The 25,251-nt window shown below is 45.4% G+C and overlaps 1 protein-coding gene across 1 annotated transcript; it reads right to left on the bottom strand.

Moving 5' to 3' along the window:
* Positions 1–9,376: 9,376 nt before the first annotated feature.
* On the bottom strand, positions 9,377–12,255 carry SOWAHD (sosondowah ankyrin repeat domain family member D). Its single transcript, XM_074359187.1, has 2 exons — positions 10,148–12,255; positions 9,377–9,691 (listed from the first exon to the last, which is right to left on the bottom strand). The coding sequence occupies exon 1, from the start codon at positions 11,126–11,128 to the stop codon at positions 10,163–10,165; it is 966 nt and encodes a 321-aa protein (XP_074215288.1). The 5' UTR covers positions 11,129–12,255; the 3' UTR covers positions 9,377–9,691; positions 10,148–10,162.
* Between the last annotated feature and the right edge of the window lie 12,996 nt (positions 12,256–25,251).

Below are 25,251 nucleotides of genomic sequence, written 5' to 3'. Positions count from 1 at the left end.
CAGTTTTACAGCTACAAGTCCACTACTAACAAATCACGTCAGCTTTGGGGACTTCGGTTTTCTGTCACTCAAAATGAGGAAATTGGCTGTAAAACCACGAACCTCTAATGCCACACTTGTAACTTTCTAAATGTACATCTGATAAAATATTTATTAGAAAAAGTGTTTTCATAGGACTCAGCAAAGGGAGGGCATGGGAACAGAAGGCAAATAAGCTACAAAAAAAGCAACTATTAGTTTAATCAGAAAGCCTGTGGGTCTAAATTTAAGGTCAGCTGCCTCCAACTCCCACTTGTTCATTCTGCAAACACCCCATGCAGACTATGAGACAGACACAAGGTGCTGGGTGCTGGGTGCTGGGCAGGCGTGCAGAGAGCTGCAGCCCCTGATACTGAGGGCTGTGGAGGAAAAGGCACCAGGACCTTGGGAACCTGTCCTGTGCGTAGGAAGGGCTGAGGGAGAGCAAGCCGAGTTAGATCTGGGGGATGGAGTGCAGTGTGCTCTTATCCTACGTAGGGGAGACAGACTGAGAAGACGCTCAGTCAAGAGAAAGCTAGGACACTTTAGGAAACTTAAAGTCACTCTGTGTGGTGGAAGTGTAGAAAGGGGACATATCGGGGGTGGCCAGAGAGGGTGCCGAGAGGAAGTAGTGATGAAGGAGGAGGCTGGTGAGTAAGCAGGGGCCAGATCACTGGGTGCCGCTATGCCTTGAGAGGGAGCTTGGATTGTATCCTGAGGCCCAGAAAAATATTGAAGGGCTTGAAATTGGACAGAGGCCTATCTGGTTTGGGTTAAGAAATCACCGAGGTTAGCATGTGGAGTGCTGAGATCAGACCAGCTGAAGGTGGGGCAGGATCGGCTACAAGTAGAGACTAGTAAGAGGCTGTGGTTTGTAGTCCAGGTGAGAAATGATGGTGACCAGCACTAGGGCAGAGGCAGTGGAGATGGAATTAAATGGACAGATGAGAGTTTTCATAGAATCTACAAGACTTGTGATTGACTGAGTGGAGGGGAGGAGGAACAGAAAGGTGGCACGGATGATGCCCAAGTTTCTGGCTTGTGTACCAGGGTAGACTGAGAGGGAAAGATCATAAGAATAGTTTTCTGTGGGAAAGTGGAGTGAACAAGTGTTCCATTTGGGGTACATCTAGTTTGGGGTGGCTGTAAGCCTTCCAGGTGAGGATGTTCAGTAGATAGTTGGGTTGTGGCTATGCAAGTCAAGAGAGAACTGGAAGTGGCTGTGGGGTTAGGGGAGGGGTTTTGTTTTGATCTGGGAGTGACAGTTTATTTGCATAATGGAGTGAAGGACACAGAAAGGAAGAAGCAGGAAGACAGAGGGGACAATGCGAAGAGTCAATGGATCAAAAAGCTCCCAAGGGCTGGAAAGGAATGAGTCAGAGCACAGGACTAGGGATTTGTCTCACAGAAGATGACAGCCTAAGAGTTAAGAGTTCAGACTCTGGAGTCTGGAGTCATCTTCTAGCTGTGAGAATTTAGGCAAGTCATTGACTCTCCCTGAGTGTCAGGTTTCCTTGACTGTAAAATGGGGAAATTATGGGAACCTACCTCATAAGTTCAATCTGATGATTAAAGGAGATAATGCACATAATATGCTTACCATCAACTGGAAAAAAACCCCACAACCTAACAGTTGCGAGTTATGTTTTTTTCAGGGAACTTACTAAGAGCTATAGCCCGGGAGACAGCCTCTCAGATAGCTCTGAAGAACTGTTCAGAAGAGGGAAGTGAGGAGCCAGGATACCTAGGAGTTTTTGCTGAAAAAAATGCAGTTGAACATCAAAGATTACTGATAATCACAAGAAACAGACATCTCAAGTTAATGATTTTATTGCTTTTCTTTGTATGTGAAGATACAAGAATCTGGGCTTATTGAGATTACTCCTCAGATATGCATCTTAACTATCTAGGGCCAGTATCCTGTTTTTCTCTATAGTGAATTCCCCTCAGGGTGCACCATCTGCAGTGGCTGATGGCTTGATAACATGCAACATTCTTGTTCACTGAAATGGCAGGCAACATTTTTTTTTGTCCGAGTTATCATTGTGCCTGGCAGGTAGTTAACACGGCATAAATGGTAGCTGCTGTTATTATTTTAACAGGAGCACAAGAGGGAAAAAAATGAGTGCACATTCAGGTCAGTTCATAGGTTTGGTTGCAGGAAATTGAACAAATTCTTTTTAGGTGGTTTCTGGGTTTTTTTTGATGAAATAGAAGGTGAAGTTATCTACTGGAGGGCTACCTGCTAATGTCTCTGGGGGTAGAAAACTTACTCACTTGGCATTGACTTAGAGGCAGGACAGTCATTATCAACAGAAGGTCAACAGGCTGCCAGCCACTTAAATCATCAAGACTTGCTTTTATATTAAAGTTACAATAGAAACAGTGGAATGACTCCTCATTTTGTTGCCTAGTATGGAAATTTGTATAGAGTACATATTCAGAAGTGTTTGTTCCTCTGATTTTTTTCCTGATCTAGTTTTTTCAATAGACTTTATTTTTTAGAACAGTTTTAGATATACAGAAAAACTGAGACGATAACACAGAGAGTTAAAGTTCATAGTTTATTCAGCTTTTCTTAGTTTTTACCTAATAGCCTTTTTTCTGCTCCAAGATCCATCCAGGATGCCACTTGCATATGGGAATTATGTCTTCTTAGGTCCTTCTTGGCTGTGATAGTGTCTCAGACTCTCGTTTTTTTTTTTTCATTGATGACAATTTATTATAATTTGTTGGCAGCACACAGATTGATATTAATTAAACCAGAACTATGTCTACATAGAAGTGGGCAATAATAGGTAGCCATTCTATGGGGAACAGTGTGAACTTAATCATCATCATCATGTTGTTTTAGTTTCTTGACAGCTTGCTTGTGCCACTCAATTTCTTTCTGCAGGCACTCAATCTCCTTCCCATGATGAGATGTCTCACTTTCATGGTGTTTCTTCAAGGATGCCAGTTGTTCTCTAGTCCGAGCTCAGAAATTTCGCTCCTCTTCAGCCTGCTCTCTCTTTCCAAAGGCCCCACCGACGTCCTGGACAGCACCCTCACTGGGACAGACATTATCTGGCGGATCTGAGCTGAAGCCTCGGCTTCCCATGGCCCAGACACTCCACACGCTGAACCACGTCCTCACCGCCAATGCCTTGACTGCCATCGCTGTTAGTGAAGCACCTACCTCTCCAGTGACCGGACGTGCTGCTCCTCCTAGACTCTCCTTGTTTTTGATGACTAGCGTCGAACCCAATTTTGTGGGCCTGATGCACAGTGAGGCCAAATAAACCGAAATGTCAGAATTTGGAGCAGAGAAAGTTTTATTGCAGGGCCAAGCAAGGTGAAAAGGGGGCTTGTGCTCCCAAGGCCCGAACTCCTTGCTTGGTCCTAGCAATAAACCTTTCTCTGCTCCAAACTCTGACATTTTGTTTGTTTGGCCTCACTGTGCATCGGGCACAAGATCTTGGGTTCAACATCATGACCTTGACAATTTTGAGGAGCACTGGTCAAATATTTTGTAGGATGCCCTCTAATGGATTTTGTTTGATGTTTTTCTCATTATTAGACTGAAGTTATGAGTTTGGGGAAGGAGGATCGCAGAGGTAAAGTGCCTTTCTTATCAGATCCTATCAAGATAATATTCTCATCATGATTTATCACTGTTGATCTTGACCATGATCAACTGGCTAAAGTAGTGCTGGTCAGGTTTCTCCACTGTACATTTACTCTGTTTTCCCCCTTCCTGACTGTATTCTTTGGAAGGAAATCACAATGTGCAGCTCTCCTAAAAAGTGGGGAGTTATGCTCCCCATCTTTTAACTCTTCAAGGGAGGAGTATCTCCATAATCTGGAATTTTTCCACATGAGAGATTTGTCTCTTCTCCATTTATTTATCCTATGATTTCTTTATCTCAAAATGGACTTATGGATATTTATTTTATAATTTATGATATTACCCAATACTTCCCTAGCCCTAGAATCAGCCATTTCTCCAAGGAAACAAGGGCCTTTAGTTCCTTTTATTGGCAGATGGAATTAGAAATCACCATCTGGGCATTAGGTATGTTCCATCTGAATACACTTTAATTTGATCACAAATTTATTATCTTGGAGTACCATAATTGCTTTTTGTATGAGTCAGGGTTCACCCAGAGAAGCTAGACCAGTTGGAGATATACACTGAGATTTATTGCAAAGAACTGGCTTCTGTGATTGTGAGGCCTGGCTACGCAAATTGGGAATACCCAGGGCAGGTCTTCAGGAAGAGCGACAGGACCTCACAGGCACAGGCTGTCCACTGGCTGAAGCCACTGTCCATGGGTGAAATTTCTTTTCTTGGGAAAGCCTCATCCCTGCTTTTAAGGTTTTGCAACTGATTAAGTCAGGCCCACCCAGGTTATCTAAGATAATCTCCTTTACTTAAAGTGAGCTAACTATGGACTCTAATTACAACTGCAAAATACCTTGACTGGAAAACCCAGATTAGTGTTTGATTGAGTAATTGGGGACAGTAGCCCAGCCAAGATGACATAGGCCATCACACCTTTAAAATGTTCTGAATCCAGGAGCACCTCATCTGTTGACTGTATTCCATAAATGTACATTTTCTGGATTACTGAGGATTACTGCCTTAGGAACCCAAGCTTTTAGACTGTTATCTATTTAGGATGCATCACAAACTTCTCTGCCTTCCTCAACAGAGATACTAAACACTTTAATCTGGTTGTAATAACCCAGGCCCCCCATGCAAACACCATTTATCACAGTGAACTGAGCTCATCTTTCTCTGTCTGACTTACTTCACTTAGTATGATCATCTCTAGGTCCATCCATGTTGCTGCAAATGGCATTATTTCATTCTTTTTATGGCTGAGTAGTATTCCATTTTTTATATACACAACTTCTTTATCCAGTCTTCCGTCGATGGACATTTAGGTTGCTTCCATGTCTTGGCTATTGTAAATAGTGCTGCTATGAACATTGGGGTGCATGTATCTTTTAGAATTAATTTCCACTGGATATATGCCCAGAGGTGGATTGCTGGATTATATGGTAAATCTATTTTTAGCTTTTTAAGGAATCTCCATATTGTCTTCCACAGTGGCTGCACCAAATCACATTCCCACCAACAGTGTAGGAGGGTTCTCTTTTCTCCACAGCCTCTCCAGCATGTACTGTTTGTGGACTTTTGAATGATGGCCATTCTGACTGGTGTGAGGTGATACCTTTGCCCATTTTCAAATCAGGGTGTTATAGCTTGTTGAGTTGTAGGAGTTCTTTATATATTCTGGATACTGGCCCTTTATGAGATACATGTTTGCAAATATTTTCTCCTATTTTGTGGGTTTTTCTTTACTTTTTGGTAGTTTCCTTTCAGGCTCCCCAATTTTTAATTTTGATGAAGCCTAATTTATCTGTTTCTTCTTTTGTTTCTTGTGCTTTTGAGGTCAAATGTATGATTCCATTGTACCTATTTACTGAGCACCTTCCATCTACTAGGAACTAGGGATAATGTGGTGAATAGAACAGACTTGGTCCTTGCCCCAATGGAATTTAAGTCGAGTTGGGGCAGGGGAGACATTAATCTAATAACTACACGAATAACTTCTGAAGTGTGATAAGGATTAGAAAAGGTGCAGTTCTAACTTAGCCTGAGGGTCAGGGAATACCTCCCCAAGGAGGTGACATTTAGATTGACATTTGAAGGATGAGTGGGAGTGGGCTAGGTGAAAGGGGTCAAGGAATAGAGGGAAGAGTGTTCCTGGGAAAGGAACAGCATGTAGGAATCCCAGAGGAATTCAGGAGAACATGACTCTTCTGAGGAACAGCAAGGACTGTGTGGCTGGAGCAGAGTGAGGGAGGGTGAGTGGCAAAGGGACGCAATGACTTAGGGAGAGATTATGGAGTGAATTTTCCAGGACTTCAACCTGGTAAGTGCCAGCAATAAAAGCCATAGGGGGTCATGGAAGACTGCAGAAGAGAATTTTAAGGAGGAGGAAATAGACAGCAGTGGCCAGTGCTGCCAAGTGAACAAAGATCAGGACTTGCATTGGCAGGTGGGAGGTCATCACGGGAGACCTTTATGGAAGCCATTGTGTTGGGATGATGGAGGCAGGAACCAGAAGGCAGAGAACTGAGGAGTGATTAAGAGGTGAGGAGATGGAGATGGTAAGGGGAGGAGACCTCCCTCTGGAAAAGCTTGGCTGGGAAGAGAAGATGGTCACGTGATTGGGCCAGAAGGCTGGGGGAGACTTGAGCCGGCTTGTCACCCAGAGAGCCTGGCTCCTGGGAGGTGCTCAACAAACATTTACGGCACTGAACTAAACTGAGGGTGCGCTCCAACACACAGGAGAGAGACAATGGATGGGATTAGGCGGCGGCGTTGAGAGCAGGAGTTAATCTTGAAAGGAGACAGGCATGCTCCTTCCTTTCGTTAAAATGAACGGGAAGAAGGAAGTCAGGGAGACTGGGTGTGGAATGTAGGGTATGTTGGCTGGGATAGGAGGGGGGCATTTCTATAGATAACAGGGTCAGGCGATGAAGGACTTGTATGCTTTTATTCTCTTCAGAGGATTTCAGGCTTAGCTCTGACTCCAGTTTATGACTTTATCTGGAAATAATATCTAACTTCTTTAATATTTGGTGGGCAATTACTTATTAAGTAGCTACTTTTACTTCTGTGGGCTGAGAACAAGGTAAGTTGGCCTGTTATGGCTCTGTCTCAAGTAAAAGTGGGTAGGTGGTGAAGAACATCAGCAAAGGAACCAGTATCTCCTTTGAGGAGCAGCCATTCAACTGGCGCAGAGGGAAGATAATTTGCAATCAACGTGGACACGTGTTAGAGATGGGATAATGTGGGTAAGCACCAGATTCCTCCTGGACTACCCTAGCAGAGAAAATCGTTTTACCACAAAAGCCTGCTGAGTGCCTTTCAATTTTTCCAAACAAGAATTTATTTGCTAATAAATTCTCTAATAAATTTGCTAATAAGTCACTTCTCTGTTATTTCCTATTTCCTACATGTCCTGCAGCCTTGCTAGGCATTGCAGACATTCTTTCTCGACTCAACAGAACAGCCTTGCCAGGGAGTTTGTATTGTTGCCATTTTACTGATGAGGAGACTGCGGCTCAGAAAGGTCAGTGATTTGCTTAAGGTCACTCCTCAGTAGCAGGTTTGGAACCCAGGTTAGGCTGAGCGCTGTCCACCACACCAGCAGTTTGGGGACTTTTGCTCCAGGGGCCACTGTGCACCCCTATGGCTCTAAGATAGAGGCAGGGGGTCGGGAGGGGAGGTCCCAACCCAGATTCAGCCAGAGTGGCTCCGCACTTGTCAGTTTTACACCTGGGACTCTGAGGTAAGCTTCATTTGAGCAAAGGCTAACAGAGAAGAAAATAACTTTGAAGGCCACTGCCCTCCACAGGGGTCTTTGAATTTCCCAGCTGAAGCCTGGCTTTTCTTGAAGAGTTTCTCCTGAAATGCTTTGCTTGTATGATGCATTTTCCCCCCAAGATGTCTCCCCTGACACATCCATTCTCCGCACAACTGGAAGAGTGATTTTTCTAAAATCTTATGTTATGCCCCTGCTCAGAAACCTTCTATGGCTCCCAGCTACTTCTAGGTTAAAATCTATGTTTCTCTTTTAGCATGACCTATGAGACCCTTAGTGACCTGGACCCCATCCACTTCTCTAGAGTGACTCAGCTCCCACCTTCCTGCCAAGCCGGCTGACTTGGAGTCCCGGGCACTGGCTGTAGGCACCCATACATACTCCAGGGGTTCTGCCAGGAGGCCCCTCCCCTGTCTCCACTGACCAACTCCCACTCAGCCCTCCAGCCTTAGCTCAGGTGTAATCTTCCTCCTGGGAAAAGCTGTGCCTGCACCTTTTGGCCTGAATTAGGCCACACCCTCTGTGCAGCGCCCCATCCTCCAGCCCCCACGCTTATCTGTCACAGCCCTGCTTCTGTCTCCTTGTCTGATGGCCCCACTAGAATGCAGATTTGCATCATCTGCTTAACTCTGTTTTGCTCCCCTGGAAAGGAGTTTCTCAGGGAATTTGTTCTTTCTCTTGGGGTGAGCATACCAGTCTTGCCTCGAAAAGCATACCAGGAATGCCAATGACTTGATGTTAGGCATGGAGAGTTTGCAGCCTGGGAGTGTGTCCCCTGCAGCCAAACCTCAATTTTACATGGAGGAGGTAGGCTAGGCAATATCACATGATGAGGAAAATCTGTGGGGAAGAATAGCTGACTACAGGAAAAACTATAGAAAGCCGCTTTCAAATCTTCCAGCTGACTTCGTTTTCGTTTTGGAAAGAGCAGAGCAGATGCTGGCCTTAGGTCCCCAAATCTGCTAATAGTTAAGATGCTTAGGCTCAAAGTTTTCCTAGGAAGAGGGGACTACTGTTTTAAATGTCCTTTAAATGTTGGGCAAAGGCATACGTCACTCTTCCCTCCAAGCCAGGAGCCCGCACTCAGCCATGTGGCAGGAAGGCCCTACGCTGACAGCCTTCACTGAGCCCAACCCACCTTGGCAGCGGTCAGGGGAGAGGTTGTGGAGCAGAAACCACAGTTCTGCATCAGTTAGCCAATTTGCATCTATAAAATGGGCATAGGGGTGGAGGAGGTTTGTGCCAGATGCCGATGCCAAAGCCACAGGCCAGGAACTGCTCACCCTCCCACTTCAAACATCAAAGAAGTTCATTTAGAAGAAGAAAAAGGAAATGCTACATAATACTATGTACATATGTTTAAGGTGTAGTTCCTAGAGACAAGGGACAGGCAGAAAATCAATAGGAAGGATTTGGATCATTTCATGGATGAGAAGAATCTAATGGATTATTAAGGGAAGGTGGGAACATTTTGAGCGCAGAAGGGGCAAACAGGCCTGCCAGGCGGAGATGGAAACCTGGACTGATGGGTTCAGGGTGGTGTCTCTGGGCTGTGTTCTGTGGTGACTCAGTTCCTCCCTGGTATTCCAGGACTGGGATAGGAGGACTGGGGACACAGCAGTCCATTGCAAGGGCTCCCCAAACCTCCAGAGATACAGTACTATTTTGAAAATGCACTGTTCTCAAAGGCAGCATAGGTTTCCAGCCACCAACTACTTCTCCCTCCTTTCAGCTAGAATCAACCCTCCTGTATTCTACTCAATTCATACTATTTCTGAGTGGGAGCAATTTTCCAAACTACAACTTCTACATTAAATGTAATTAAAAGAAACCCACTTAAAATGCTGATGATTAAAGAACTATCTTGGAAAAAAGTGCCAGGGGTTGTGTCTCACTGGAGGGCAGAAGTCAAAGTAAGTTACATGACTCACCAGGAAATATTAGAAATATATATATTTGGAGGCTTTTTCCTTTCACGCCCCCTCTGCTCCCTGCAGACAACTCCTCTGGGATGAGACTTGTGCGGGAGGCCAGACCTAGATGCCAGAGAGCCCAGGAGACAGGAGGAGGTAGGCTAGGCAATATTACAAACTGTGTGTCTCTACTCAGAGCCAAGGTGAAGGTAGCTCCTTTGGTGCACAGCTGGGTCACTTGCTCTGAGAATGAGGTCCAGAGCCTGATCTGGATCACTTGCTCGTGGCCATGGGTTATGACCTCTTCCCTGCAAGGGTAGGAAGCTTCCCCCTCGGTGGTTAATGAAAAAAAAAAAAAGTCACTCAAAGCTTCACCATCTGAAAGGAAAACATATTCCCCTTTAATATGTTTACGAAGTCATTCGTGCTACTTAGAAATCAGTAGTTTACAATTTTAACTCGTTCTTCTAGCAAATGTTTCCTAATAAGCCTAGAGCTTCCGCCTGCCCAGAAATGGCTACTGGAAGCTCAGCTTTCCCTCTTCCAAGCAGCACCAGGCTCCTACTCCTAACTCCTCAGTCCTACAGTTTGGGGATTCGTCTTGGTCTTTGCTCTCTCTCAGTTAGGGGTGCCCTGGACCCCGCGTCTCCTGGCCGATGTCTGTAGGAGACCTGGGACGGGTGCCTGAGACAGACCCCGGGGTGGTCGGCTCCTCGCAAGCCCAGCGCCCACGGCTGCGGCCCGAGCTGCGTCCGAGGCGCCGCCCCTTCGGTGGGACCCGGGACAAGTCGGGACCGAGGCCTCGCCTCAGCGTTGCGGTCCCTCCACGCTCACCAGTCTCCGTCGCCTTCAACGGTCCTGGAAGAAGGGGAACATATGGCGGAGAAGGCCTTGTATTTGGGCCACCCGGCTGCCCACGGAGTTTTTCTCCTTGGCCGGCGCGGACGCCGCTCTGGCTGTCGTCTCCACCGCCGGCGCGCCCACTGCGCTCGGGGTGCGTCGCTGCGTCCACGCGGCGGCGCCGCCGCTGCTGTTGTTGTTGGCGTTGTTCCGGTCTCTGCCCACCGCCGTCTCCCAGTCCTCAGCCCCCGCCAGCTCCCGCAGGCTCCAGGGCGCATCGGGCCGCAGGTAGTGACAAGCCCGGTGACCGCTGTGGTCGCGGCGCGTGGGGTCCGCCCCCAGGGCTCCCACTAACACCTTGATGACCATGTCGTGGCCCTGCAGGGCTGCCAGATGAAGGGGCGTGAGGCCGCCGCTACCCGGGGCGCTCACGTCGAGCGGCAGCCCCCGGCGCCGGGCGAAGTCATGCACCAGGATGAGCTCCTCGTGGCGCCCGTGCTTGGCCAGCCAGTGCAGCACCGTGTAGCCCGTGATCGGGTCGCCCCGCAGCAGCAGCCCGGGTTCGGCTTCCAGCAGCTCCTGTAGCGCCTCAAAGCGGCCTTCGGCGGCCGCCAGTATCCACGCGTGCTCCCGGGGCTCCAGGCACAGCCCGCTACCGCCCGGCCCGTTCGGGCCACCCGCGGACTGCTCCTCAGGGCGTTCCTCTGACAGCCACCGGGCGGGAGCCGCCCCCTGCAGCCCCAGCAGCTCCCGCAGCGCTCCCCGCCGGCGCCCCGAGCCCGTGCCCATTCCCGAGAGCATCAGCGAGCCGTGGAAGGGGGGCTCCCGGGAGGCGGCGGCGTTGCCCCGGTACCTGCCCAGGCTGCCGGTGTCCACCCTTGAGGGGCGGGGCTGCGGGGAGCTCCGTAGGCTCAGTGCGGTCGGTACGAAGGAGGCCTTGGGTGCTGGCTTCTCGGCCCCTCGGGGCTCGGCCATGGTCCCGCAGCTGCCGCCGCGGCACTTCCAGTGTCTAGCGTTCGTTGCCCTTCCCGGGCCCCACCGGGAGAGGAACTGGCGCTGGCGTTGGGGAAGGAAGCGGCTTGAGCAATTGGGCTCGGAGGGAGGGAACGAAGGAGGGGAGAAGAGGGAGGGAGAGCGCGAGCGAGCCGAGGGAGGGCCCCCACAGCACAGGCAGTGGGGGTGCGTGGAGGGGTGGGAGCTCCGGCCAAGCCCCCAGGGCGAGCCTTTCTCCTGCACCCGGGGTACAGCCACCGCCTCCTTTTCCCTGGGTCGCGGGCGGCCCCGCCCCAAATGGCCAGGTGAGCTGGGCGGCCCCGCCTCCCGCACGGCGCGGGCAACCGTGGGGTGGGCGCGGGGGCGGGCGCGGGGGCGGGCTGCGAGCCGGCCCCGATCGACGCCCGGAGCAGCCCAGCTGCCCCAGCAGCCGGATTCTCAGCATCCCGCCCGCTGCTGGGGTAAAGAGGTTCTAGGGCGCCCCCTCCGCTGCGGGCCTGAGCTCGGCTTCTAGCCAAGGCCTCCGGGAGCGCGATCCTAGAGCTCCGGGGCGCTCGTTCCCCGCCCTTTCCTTCGCCGGTCCCTCTTATCTCCTCAGGAGTCTCCCTGCACTTTGTCCCCGGGCCGCCTTTGTCCCGCGCCTCGCTTTCACGGAGGCGGCCCGGCTGCCCCATGTGACTCGGGCTCGCTTGCTCAGCCCTTTGTGTGGCCTTGACCCTTCCCGCAGCGCAGGGAGCTACCCGGGATTCCTGCAGAGAAACTCGAGACAAGCTTCCAGGTTGAAGCCCTTCCAGGGGACTGAGAGGGGCTCTTCCCCTGCTTCCCCGCAGTTCCTTGCTCTGCGTCCGTCCTTTTCTCTTTGACCTTTCCCAGGTTGATTTGAAGAAGCAGGTACTGGTGAATCTGAGTCATCGACCACGAATGATCTGCCCTCTTTCGAGATGTGTCTGGCTCTCTCCCTGAGGGACCTGCTGATTTCTGTGAATTCAGAGTTTTGGGGCCTTTAAAAGAAGAGGATAGTGTTTATCTTTCTACTCCTAACATTGGCCTCCCCCTTTTCTCTTTTCTTCTCTGAATAAATGGTAGTTCTTGTCTCCCGCCCCAACCATGTTAGAGAGTTAAGTCAGTGAGCAATGGGGAGCCACAGAAGGTTCTTGAGCCAGAGAAGGACATGGTCATGATTAAGGTGGTCTCTAGGAAGATGATTATGGGAGGGGCAGAGGCAGAAAGCCAGGAGACTGTGGCAACAGTCTAGGCCAGAGGGAATGGGTACTCAGGCTAAGCCAGCCCACTCCACTGGTTCTGACAGTGATAGAAGGTATCAGAGGCTTTTCCTCCTTAGCCCTCAAATATTTAGGATCAGCTCTAAATATCTTGAGCTTTCCTTCCTGACAGCCTATGCATTTGTAATCTGTATTTGAACATTTTAATGTGCCAGGCACTGTGCTAGATGCTTTATGTTAATTCTGTTAACAGTCTCAAGGACTTCAAGAGTTAAGTATCATTATTGTCTGCACTCTGCAGAAAGGTTAGGCCACTTGCCTAAGGTCACCCAGCAGGAAGTAGCAGAGCAGGTCTGTGTGACACCATTGCCTTTGTTCTGTTACAGAGGATCTGGCATTCACGTCAGGCTTATCAACTGCAGATCACTCACACAAGCCCCGAAGTCCAGACGAATGGATGGACTTGTCCTAACCTGAGCAGATCTTGAACTTGCCTTCCTCAATCTAGAGTGTCCTCCCTCATAGCTTCTATTTGGTGAAGTTCTTCCTCCTGGCCTTCAAGGTTGACCTCAGTTGCCACCTTCTCCAGTAATCCTCCTCTGGTTACCCAGGCCCAGAGTAACCCCTCTCCCTCCCTCAGCTGTCTGTCTATAGTTCCTCCTCTGGCACCCAACATGGACAGCCTTGTGTTCTCTCCCTGTACTCTGACAAGCCAATTAAATTCTAAACTCTTTCATGACTATAGCATACTATCCTTTGCACTTAGTAGGTGTGTGAGAAATATTTGTTACCTCATCCTGGTTTAGCAGCCTGGGAAAATGTAATTGTGTGTATATGTGGGGGTCCGGGAGCACTGTATGTGCAGGTGTTGGGAGAAGTGTCTGCAGCCAGATGCCCACTCCCACATCCCTGCCTTGGACTGAATCTGCTGGACACCAAAAGCAAGTCACAGGGGGAAGGGGTGGGAGGATAGCTCGGTGGTAGAGTGCATGAGGTCCTGAGTTCAATCTCCAGTACCTCTACTAAAAAAAAAAAAAAAAAAGAAAATCCTGAAAGCAACTCAGAGGCTTGGTCAGTTCCTAAAATAAAAACAAAACAACAACAACAACAACAAAAAAAAAAAAACAGAAGGTGATCAAGCGGTTGCTTCATTGAGCTGACTCGCCAAAGCCACCTCCTGGCCTTTGCTGAGTTTTCAGAGACCCGGCCCAGGCTGAGTGGGCCCCAAGCTTTCAGGCTTTCATTTTCAAAATGAACCCTGACTGACAAGCAGCTACTTCCGTTGCTCTGGAAACTCCCCTCTGCAACCCCAAATCTGTAAACACCAAACCACACACATGCACACACACTTCCAGAATCTGCAAACAGCTGCAGCAATATTTTTTCTCATCAAAAATAACAGCATGGAGAATGCGGGATAGACGAATGCTTGGACTATTCATTTCCCTCACCACTAAGCAGGCCATTCCCTTCCTTATCAGCACTAATAATATCTCTGGTTCCAGTTCAAAGACTGCAAAGGCAATCACCTGACCATTGCCACAGACCCAGGATGCACGTGCCCTTGCTTAACTGTTGCCAGAGACCAAAACCACAGTGCCTCCCTAGCAACTCATTTCATCCTTACTTAGCAAGTGCTGTGTATAGGTCACCAGCTGCATACATGTTTCCCCAGAACCACAGATCTATTTCAATAGGGAGGATCTGTGGACAAAGAATGTCACCTGCCATTCCAGTAAACAATGAATGTCGCCCACCATCAAGCCAACAGCCACTGCAGCTGCCCCCTACCACCCCCTCACCCCGACGGTGCACCCTGAGGGGACTCAGGATGGAGAAAAACAAGATACTGGCCCTAGATAGTTAAGATGCATATCTGAGGAGTAACTTCAATGAGCTGAGATTCTTGCATCTTCCCATACATAGAAAACCACTGAAATCATTAACTTGAGATGTCTCCATTTTGTGATTAATCTTTGATATTCTGTTCTACTACATATTTGGGTTTTTTCCCTATATATACTGGCTCTTCCCTTACCTCTTTGGAACAGTTCCTTAGAGCTGAGAGGTCATCTCCCAGGCTATAGTTGGCAGTAAGGTCCCTGAATAAAATATAGCCTGCAACGTTTAGGTTTGTGCCTTTTTTTTCAGTCTACAGGTCTTCAGAATTTGATAACTGGAAATGGGGTGAAGGAGGCAGAAAGAAGAAGTGATAGGACTGACCTTCCTAAACCGAAAAAGCCTGTCCCCTGAGACAGCTGCTCCCCATCCAAGGGAGTGAGACAAAAACCCCTCAAGCCCTTGGAAATGGCCTCTCCAATAGTTAGAGATAGGCGGAGTGTTTACATTTTGAATGGTGGTACCTGGTGTCTTTTTCAGATGGCAGCCTCTCTGTGTATTTATGGGTTTGTTTCTAGCTCCTGGACTATTCCAACTAGAAGAGAGCTTAATGTTTCCTCGGTCAGGTTCTTCATTTTCCAGATGAGGTTTAACTGTCAGAAAGGATGGAAGGAAGCAGAGAAACTTAAAGCTGAAGTGTCGAAAATCAATCTTAATGAGGAGAAGTGGTGGCTCAGAAATCTCATTGGAAGTCAGTGGGGGAATCATAGCTGATCTGCAGAAATTTAATTTGCACGTAGCTTTTCAGGAACATGCTGTCGGCGTGAAGCCAAAAGCATATGTATCTTTGGCTCACAGTGGAGTTGGCCAATGGAGCTCATGGATTCAGAAAAATCCATGGATGCAGAACAGGCATGAGGGGAATGTGTGGCGTATGGAAAGGAAAATTCCTCGGGCTTCCATAACTGTCACTGATGGAGGGAGCAGGGAACATTCTTGAGATTCCAGATATAAAATATAAGTTTTCTGTCCTCCAAAGACCTGTGCTGATATCATCACATGATTATCAGTGAGAGAGAAAGCCACGAGAGAGAAAGCTCCTTTCCCACTGAGCAAAAGAGTGTGTAGCTCTGAGAGCGTGTAAACATATGTTCATGAGTGTGTGTTTGTGTGTGTGTGTCCGAGCACTGCCAGACGTCACTATCTCTGGTTGTCATTTGCCCCTTCCCAAGTGTCAGGGCTATCCATGAGGAAATCCCTGTGAAAGGTTTAACATTCTGAATACCTTTTCCTTAGATCATAGAATAAATCATATTCAGCAAACCAGTCTTTTCTGGTAATTTGGATTTACTTTTTTCCTCCTAGTCCTTCAGTAAAATATGATGTACATTTTAGGAAAAAAAAGTATAATCTTACTTTGCGAGCTATGTAAGCTTGGAATAATAGAAGGTAGTAAGACAACAAAGTTGACATCTGTGAACAGTGAGACCAGGGTTTTTCAAAATGACTAAAGAGAAAGGTGTGGTCAGGTAGCAGAAAGAAATCTTTAGGGCTGAGTGCAAGCAGGAAACCTGCCTAAGACTCGGGCTGCAATGGCTTAGCTGGAGTCCAAGTGTCAAGCATGGGCCATGAAGTGTGATGAAAAAAAAATTTTCCATTACACCTTTTATTGATAGGTACCACAATGAAAACGTCAGGTCCTGGGAAAGACCTCAGGTAATACCACGTGGAGACACACGAGGGCGCTCTAACCAACCAGCGATTGAGAAAATCAGAAAGGTCTCTGGGATTTCAACCTGGGAGGAGAGACGTTGCAGGCCCTTTCTTGATGTGAATTCAGGTTTCTACCCAGGATCTCACCCTTGGTCCTTAAGAAGATGCAAGGAAAGAGGCACTAGCATCAGGGGCTGTGGTGAGAAGGTCAGGGTGTCATGTTGAAAAGAATGTGAACAATCTGGAGCAAGAGGGAGGATGGTGAGCAGAACGAAGTGTTTCCTTACTTTATTCCAGAGGCGTTAGCTTCTGTAATATGTAAGGCTTGGAATAATAATCCCTTATGGTTTTCAAAATGCTTTCATATTTTTAAATTCTCTCTTTGACCCAGGAAGCAAGCCTGTGAGGTATGTAGAGATGACAGTATTTATATCCAATTCACACACAAGGTTGAGAGAGGTTAAGTGACCTGCCTAGCATCACACAGCTCATGCCTCTGTGTGTCACTGCCTTACCCATTTGGGTAGAGTGGGCAGGGACAGCTCTCAGTGACATTGGGAGTAACTGAATGCTGTCCTTGGTGACTTCCACCCTCCCTTTGTGATATCCAGGCACCCTGGGTCCCAAATTGCCCAGTGTAGCACTCCCTAATAATGATAGCAACTACCTGCTGGTATCGAGCACTTGGGTGCCTGGCAGGACTTGTGCCAAGCATTAAAAATGACTGATCATATGCGAGTATTCATAGCAGTGCTATTCACAAGAGCCAAAAGGTAGAAACAGTCCCAATGTCCATGAACTGATGAATGGATAAATTAAATGTGGTATATTCATGCAGTGGAATATTATCTGGTGATAAAAAGGAAATAAGAACTGATACATGCAGAGGAGGGTATAGGTCAGTGGTAGTGCACCTGCTTAGTATGCACGAGGTCTTGGGTTCAATCCCCAGTACCTCCATTTAAAAAAAAGAACTAATATGAGATCGCTCATATGTGGAATCTAAAAAACAAAAACAAACAAACAAACAAAAACAAAGCGTAAATACAGGACAGAAATAGACTCACAGAGAATACAGACTTGTGGTTACCAGGGGGGTGGAGGGTGGGAAGGGATAGACTGGGATTTCAAAATTGTAGAATAGATAAACAAGATTACACTGTATAGCACAGGGAAATATACACAAAATGTTATGATAACTCACAGAGAAAAAAATGTGACAATGAGTGTGTATATGTCCATTAATGACTGGAAAGTTGTGCTGAACACTGGAATTTGACACAACATTGTAAAATGATTATAAATCAATAAAAAATGTTAAAAAAAGAACTAATATATATGCTACAACATGGGGGAACCCTGAAGGCACTATGCTAAGTGAAAGAAGCCATACACAAGAGACCACATATAATCTGATTCCATTTGTATGAACTGTCTAGAAGAGGCAAGTCCATGGAGACAGAAAGTAGGTTAATGGTTGTCTAGATGTGGTGGGAGGGTAGAAGGGGGATGGGATAGGGAATGGAAAGGGAGAATGGAGAGTGACTGTTAATGGGTATGGGTTTATTTTGGGGGTGTTGAAATTGTCCTGGAATTAGATCATGGTGATGATTGCATAACCGTGTAAATATACTAAAAACAATACTAAAAACAACTGAGGCTTATAATTTAAAATGGTGAATTATGTAGTTTGTGAATTATATTTCAATAAAGCTGTTACCAAAAAAGTGTATTATCTCTCTTAATCCTTATAACAACTCTAAGAGATGGGGACTAACAAGAAACTGAGACCCAGCAAAGTTAATTGGTCACATTTGCTCAGCTAGTAAGTGGCAAGGATACCCATCCAACTTTGCCTGACTGCAAGGCTCTTGCTTTTAACCACCATTTCACACTGCCTCTAATGAATGTGTTCCTCACATAGAGGATATCATAAGAGCCAATACTTACTGAGGACTTATTTTTCACCAAGCACATTACATTCTTGATATGGTTGACGCTTGAAACAAGGTAGAAACCATTCAAGCAGCGGTCTCCCAACTTTTTTGATCACACACCCCTCTATGAAAAAAATTTTGAGCAGGTATTCTCAATATTTGAGGATTTTGTAGTTTCAAAATGACATATGTGTGTTACTCTACTAACGCACTATGTACATTCTAAAGCACAAGAAGGACATTTTTAAAGGATGAGACAAGAATGAAATAAACACTATTTTCAAATAATTTAAACTTTTTGTATTTGTAGTATGAAACTATTTTGACTCTCACTAAAATATTACGAATTTTTTTTTCACAGAGAATGTGATTGCATATGGTTCATTAAAAAGACTCTCGGGTTATCAAAACAGCATGGTATTGGTACAAAAACAGACATATGGACCAATGAAACAGAATAGAGAGCCCAGAAATGAACCCACAAACTTTTGGTCAACTAATCTTCAACAAAGGAGGCAAGAATATACAATGGAATAAAGACAATCTCTTCAGCAAATGGTGTTGGGAAAACTGGACAGCAGCATGTAAATCAGTGAATCTAGAACACTCCCTTACACCATACACAAAAATCAACTCAAAGTGGATCAAAGACTTAAACATAAGACAAGATACAATAAACCTCCTAGAAGAAAACATAGGCAAAACATTATCTCACATACATCTCAAAAATGTTCTTCAAGGCAGTCTACCCAAGCAATAGAAATAAAAGCAAGAATAAACAAATGGGACCTAATGAAACTTACAAGCTTCTGCACAGCAAAGGAAACCATAAGCAAAACAAAATGACAACCTACGGAATGGGAGAAAATTTTTGCAAAAGATGAAACCGACAAAGGCTTGATCTCCAGAATATATAAGCAGCTCATACGACTTAATAAGAAAAAAAACAAACAACCCAATCCAAAAATGGCAGAAGAGCTAAACAAGCAATTCTCCAAGGAAGAAATACAAATGATCAATAGGCACATGAAAAAATACTCAATATCACTAATTATCAGAGAAATGCAAATCAAAACTACAATGAGGTACCACCTCACATCAGTCAGAATGGCCATCATTCAAAAGTCCACAAATGACAAATGCTGGAGAGGCTGTGGAGAAAGGGGAACCCTCCTACACTGCTGGTGGGAATGCAGTTTGGTGCAGCCACTGTGGAAAACAGTATGGAGATCCCTCAAAAGACTAGGAATAGACTTAACATATGACCCAGTAATCCTGCTCCTGGGCATATATCCAGAGGGAACCCCACTTCAAAAAGACACCTGCACCCCAGTGTTCATAGCAGCACTATTTACAATAGCCAAGACATGAAAACAGCCTAAATGTTCATCAACAGATGACTGGATAAAGAAGATGTGGTATATTTACAATGGAATACTATTCAGCCATAAAAATGACAACATAATGCCATTTGCAGCAACATGGATGTCCCTGGAGAATGTCATTCTAAGTGAAGTAAGCCAAAAAGAGAAAGAAAAATACCATATGAGATCGCTCATATGTGGAATCTAAAAAAAAAAAAAAGAAGAACATAAATACAAAACAGAAAGTGACTCACTTATAGACATAGAATACAAACTTGTGGTTGCCAAGGGGGTGGGGGTTGGAAGGGACAGACTGGGAGTTTGAAATTTGTAGGTACTGACAGGCATATGTGGAATAGATAAACAAGATTATACTGTATAGCACAGGGAAATATATACAAGATCTTGTAGCTCACATTGAAAAAGAATGTGACAATGAATGTACGTATGTTCATGTATAACTGAAAAACTGTGCTCTACACTGGAATTTGACACAACATTGTAAAATGACTATAACTCAATAAAAACATGTAAAAATACTTAAAAATAAATAAAATAAAAATACTTTATTGCTAAAAAAAGACTCTCGGGTTGATATTGTAATAGAGTAATACAGCTATAATTACATGCTGTAATACAGCTATGTGAAGGTTTGGTTTTAAGTTTAGTTTATTTCAGCACTTGGTTTCGGTGGCTGTCATGGATGAAGAAGATGTCTGAGAAAGCTACACAACTCCCAATGGAAGACAAATTCCATGGGCTGGATTTACTAGGTCAAGATTCTCATTTTTCAGTTCCACCCACCAATTATGCAATGGTTTTTGATGAAATTCAGCTAGTAAACCATCACCTGTCCTGACGCCAATCATTTGTTTTTGCCATCCAATCAGCACATTTATGTTTTTAACAAATGTGTTCAAAGCTCACAAAAACCCTACATTTGAAAGATTTGAAAACACAGTAGACATTTTCAGTCCTAGGTTTTAAGCATGCAGATACGAGAGGTTTTCTAGGTATGCAACTTACATCATTTTTGGCAATAAACTTACAGAACAATGAAAACGCAAATATCCGTTCTCCAAATGAACGAAATGAAGGAATGAAGGAAACTCGTTTCTCTCCATGAAGTGAGTTTCCTTCCAAAGCAGTTATTTTCTCACTCATTGTTAAAATATCAGCTTAACCTTGAAGAGCTAGATTGTGTGTGTTACTATAATTGTTTTTTTAAAATGTCCACTGGCTGTTAAAGGACACCACAGATATGTGTTGAAATCCGTATCTTTGTGTGAAAGGAAACTGTGTCCTTTAGTTCAAAAACTCTTCTAAGGACTTTGCCACAAAATAACCAGCTAACCTCTATGTGGTACCAAAGTGACAAAGGGAGTGTCACTCCCTCCCTTGTTATAAAATAGAGTCCTATGAAGATCTGAAAAGTCTAGTTTCTATACCATATTGATGAATCCTAAAGCACTTTGTACATTTCAGGCTTCAATATCCTTGCTTTAATAGCTTGTCAACTTTTTCAGTAACCTTACTTTGAGATCTACCCCTATCTTTTGAAAAAAAAAAATTCCTGTCAAAGCAGCACTTCATTTGAGTAAAAAAAACCTGCATTTTCAATTTTTCTGAAAGACATTAAAAAAATTAAACCAGTCATTTTCTGTTTATTCTATATCTTCTCCTCAATATCTTTCCTTTCATAGCCCACAAAAAAGAAGTTCTTTGTGGATTTCATTATTGAAACAGAACCTAGCAAATACGAAGCTGAAAATGTTAGAAAGATTTTATCCAGCTGTACAGTAAACCTCCCACATGCTATCATTTATTCTAATACTGTTTGTTCAAATCTTCAGCAGTGTTTTCTAGATGCCTTCTAACAGTATTTGCTGATAAAAGAATGGATTTTAGTTTGTCATCATACTGTTTCATGTAGATTCATTTTGACCATTTTTTTTTGCCATGATAGAAAAAACAATTGTTTCCCCAAAGGGATCTTTGAACTTCCATTTTTTGTTATTTAGTAAGAAACTTCAAACAAAACATCTAAACATCTATCTTTACATTTAGTGAGATTTAATAAATTACCATATTGAAAATCACTTGATGTTAAACATTGATGAAAAAATAGTAGAGATTTATTTTTATGTTCTGGATGCCCAGTTTTTAAAATGTAAACTTAAAGAAATTGTGGCATACATACCAAAAAGTGCACAAATCATAAGTGCACTGACAAATTTTTACAAACTGAACACACTTGTGTAACCAGCACCCAGATCAAGAAATAGAATAGCACCACACCCAGAAATTTCCTTTGTGCCCCCTTCCTTTCTTTATCCCTTTAGTTCTTATTGCCGTGTGACAAATCACCCCAAAAAGTAGTGGTGAAAAATGACCAATTTATTATGTTTGTGGATTCTGTAGGTCAAGAATCCAGACAGGGCACATGGGGGTAGCTTGTCTCTACTCCATAATGTCTGGGGATTTGCTGGGAAGGCATGATGGCTCGGGGTAACTGGACACCTAGGGGCTGAAATCTTCTGGAGATGTTCTTCCTCAAGTCTGTCATTCCATGATGGCTGCTGGGTGGGACTTCAGCTGGAGCTGCTGGCCAGAACACTTACAGATGGCCTCTCTATGTGGTCTATGATCTAGCGTTGGAAGTTGGGCAGCATCACTGCCATCATACTCTGTTGGTCGTTCAGATTCAAGGGAAGGAGGCATAGACTCTTCCCCTCAAAAGGAGAATTTCCAGACATGTTTCAAAACTGCCACAAAAAGTAACCACCATCTTAACGTCTACCACCATAGATCAGGTAAGCATCCATTTGGGCAATGCTTAGATTTTAAAGATCTTGCTAATCATGATAGCTTCGTATTATTAGTAGTAATATATCAAGGCAAAGTACACACTTAAAATGAGTTTGTTATTAACAAAGTGGATGTGAATCAAACTTTACGTAGCTTTCTTGATATTTTCTTTTTTCTTTTTTTAAAAATTTCTTATCAGAACCAATTTGTTCATTGTTGTTTTTAATTTGGAATGGGGCTGATGAAAAGCTCATGCTAAGAGTGGGAGAAAAATCAGTTCTCCCATTTTCCTGTTACCCGCTCGTACTTTTCTTCAGATTATCTTCATTCAGGCTGTGGTTTATTTGTAGGAATCTTTTCAAGCCACTTTTCCATTTGGGGAGGACTGGTTTAGTTAAAACCAGATGATATAATCTGTAAATTCACAACCCAACACAGACACTGCAGAACTTTGCAATAGGCTGAAAATAAAAAAAGAGGGCAGGTGCCACCATCAACCCTCTCTTACTCCCCTACCCCTCTATCACCCCTCCCTTCCCTCTCCCCACTGGTAACCACTAGTTTGCTCTATATCTGTGAGTCTGTTTCTGTTTTATTATATTCACTAGTTCGTTGTATTTTTTAGATTCCGCATATAAGTGACATCGTACAGTATTTGTCTTTCTCGGCCTGACTTATTTCACGCAGCACGATACGCTCTCTGTCTTTGTTTTTGCCTACCGTTAGGGCAAGTGTGGGCAGTCCCTCACGATTGGTCTGCCAAGAGCATGATCCTTTTGTTGAATGTCCTGGGGGCTTGATCCAGGTCAATAGAGGGGAAAGGAGGCCCTCAGGCTGGGCACGGGCTTCGAAGAGAAGACACTGTCCCTGGGTCAGCTCTTCCAGTGGGCCGCTAGAGGTGCCTACAAACAGCGGGGGAAAAGGAGGAGAAGGAGAGAGCATCGCGGCGGGTCCCTGTCACACTGCTAATGGATTGGTTTGCCATCTTTGGCAGGCGTGTGCTACAGTTTGCCAACCCTTCAGAGAAAAATTACTCTGCCTGGCCCTGCTGGGACAGTTGAGGGATCAAGGACAACAGCCTGCTGGATGCTCTATGACCCTGAAGCCTACAGCTCAGTAATACCTATCCTGAGGTGGTTCCCATTCTTTTGGAAGTTTAGCTACCCCCTGAAGGCACTAGGAAGAACCCGCCCCAGTCTGGCCACCCTTTCCAGTTGGCCAGCTGGCATCATCAGCTGTTCTGTTCCTAGGGTCCCCTGGCAGCCAGTTTGGCAAGAGCGGGCTGGGAAGAATAGTCACTTGATTTGTTTCCTGTCTGCCAGACGCTCAGAGCTGCTGGAAATCCACGTGGATGCAATGACTAGACATGGTTTCATTCACTGAGATCCAGGGGGAGGACACACTCCTTCCAAAGACAGATAGGGGCTACATGCCTAATCTAGCAAGTCGGGGAGGTTTCACACATTTCACAGTGTTATGAAATGTCGGGGCTGCCTCCTGCGTCTCCTTCTGGGGTCACAGAACACTTGTTTCTGAGGGCTCCTGGGGACTGAAGATTTCATAAAGGAACAAAACAGTAACCGTTCAAAAACATATATGTAAATTATTCATATTTGTGAGTGAAAAATGAATAAAACAACAGATTGATGAGGTTTCTTTTTCCAAGATAGGAATTGGATTCCAGGCTGCAGAAATGGCAGGACAGTGTCCAGAGCAGAGGGGTTGGGGGGAGCATGAGAAGCTGGCTCTGCATGGGACTGGCCAGACCCCATCCAGAATATTGTGCCCAGTTTTCGGAGCCCATCTGTAGGAGTGACCAGGAGTGAGGGGACTGCAGATGCGAAATGACAGAGAGAGGCAGGAGTGTTTAGCTGGAGGAGGAGAAGGCTCACAGGGAACATGACAGCTGCCTTTAAAAAACTGAAGGGCTGGCCTGTGGGAGAGAGAGAGGGGACTTGAGGCAGAGTGGAGAAGTGAAGAGTGTGGGCTGTGGATTCAGGAACCTTTGGCTGAATTCATGGCTCTGCAACTTTCTAGGCCTGTTCTCTTTGGTCATTTAATCTCCTTGAGCCTCAGTTTCCTCATTGGTGCAGTGGCTTGGAAGATAACACCTTCCTCACTGTGCTGTGAAGATCCAGTGAGCGGGGAGGTGTATAAAAGAGTGCTTGAAATCTGCAAAATGCTTAGCAATTTATATTTCTGTGAGTCTCTATGGTCCCCAAGCACAGAGCCTGGTCCAGTGGGTGAAATTGATGGAGAGGCAGATTTGGGCGCAGGCCAATCACAAAGAGCTACCTACCGCTATAGGGGTCGTAAAACGCAAATAACTGCTTTGGAAAGTAGTCGGTTCGTCATCACTGGAGATGTTCAAGCAAAGGGTGGACCACCATTTTCTGGGAGCTGCACAGGGGAATTCCTGCATATGGAAGAAGGTTGGAGTGCATCACATCTAAGGTCTTTTCCAGCCCTTAGGGTTGAAGGATCTAAACTGAGTTTCTGCGAAGTCCTGTTTACAATGGACTGTCTATGCTCCCCTTCTGCATCCGATGCCATTCCTTACCTCTCACTTACCTCAAGACCTTGCTCCAGCTGTTGCTCCCTCTCCTGTGGCATTTTTTCCCTCTTCACTGGATCTTTTATATTCTCACACAAGTATGCTGTTTAATCTCCAATTGAAGAAAAAGAAAAATTGTTTCTTCTAGCTATCGTCCCATTTCTCTTCTTTCCCTTTTCTAAACCTTTCAAAAGCATGATCTGCATTTGCTGCCCCACTCCCCAGTCTTTTTCCTCCAACTCTCTCTTTTACATATTCCTTTCTGGCTTTTGTCCCCACCACTCCACACAAGTTGTTCACATTAAGATCATTGTGAGATGATAGAAAAAATTTATATATTGGTCTCTGCCTTTGGTTCCTGGCCCAGAGCTTCTAAAAACCTCGCAATTTCCTAAGTGATAAGAACACTAGGAGCATCTCTTGTTCTGATACCTGCCTTTGGCCCCATTCCTGACACAGGGCTCCTAAAATCCTTGTAAATTCCTAAGTGATAAGAGCAGTGAGTAGCATCTTTTGTTCTATTGAGGTGATTCTGGATGAGCTCTTGGCTGGCTCCTGGATGGGGGCTGGTCACCAGAAAGACCAAGCCATGATTAAAATCTTGGGGTTTTCAGCTCCCCGCCCCCTCATTCTTCAGAGCTTGGGGAGGGCCTGGAAATGGAGTGAC

The sequence above is a fragment of the Camelus bactrianus genome, chromosome X (assembly GCF_048773025.1).
Source record: "Camelus bactrianus isolate YW-2024 breed Bactrian camel chromosome X, ASM4877302v1, whole genome shotgun sequence".
Classification (NCBI taxonomy): Eukaryota; Metazoa; Chordata; class Mammalia; order Artiodactyla; family Camelidae; genus Camelus; species Camelus bactrianus.
Note: the sequence above shows the minus strand (reverse complement) of the source record. Positions and strands in the feature narration are given on the sequence as shown.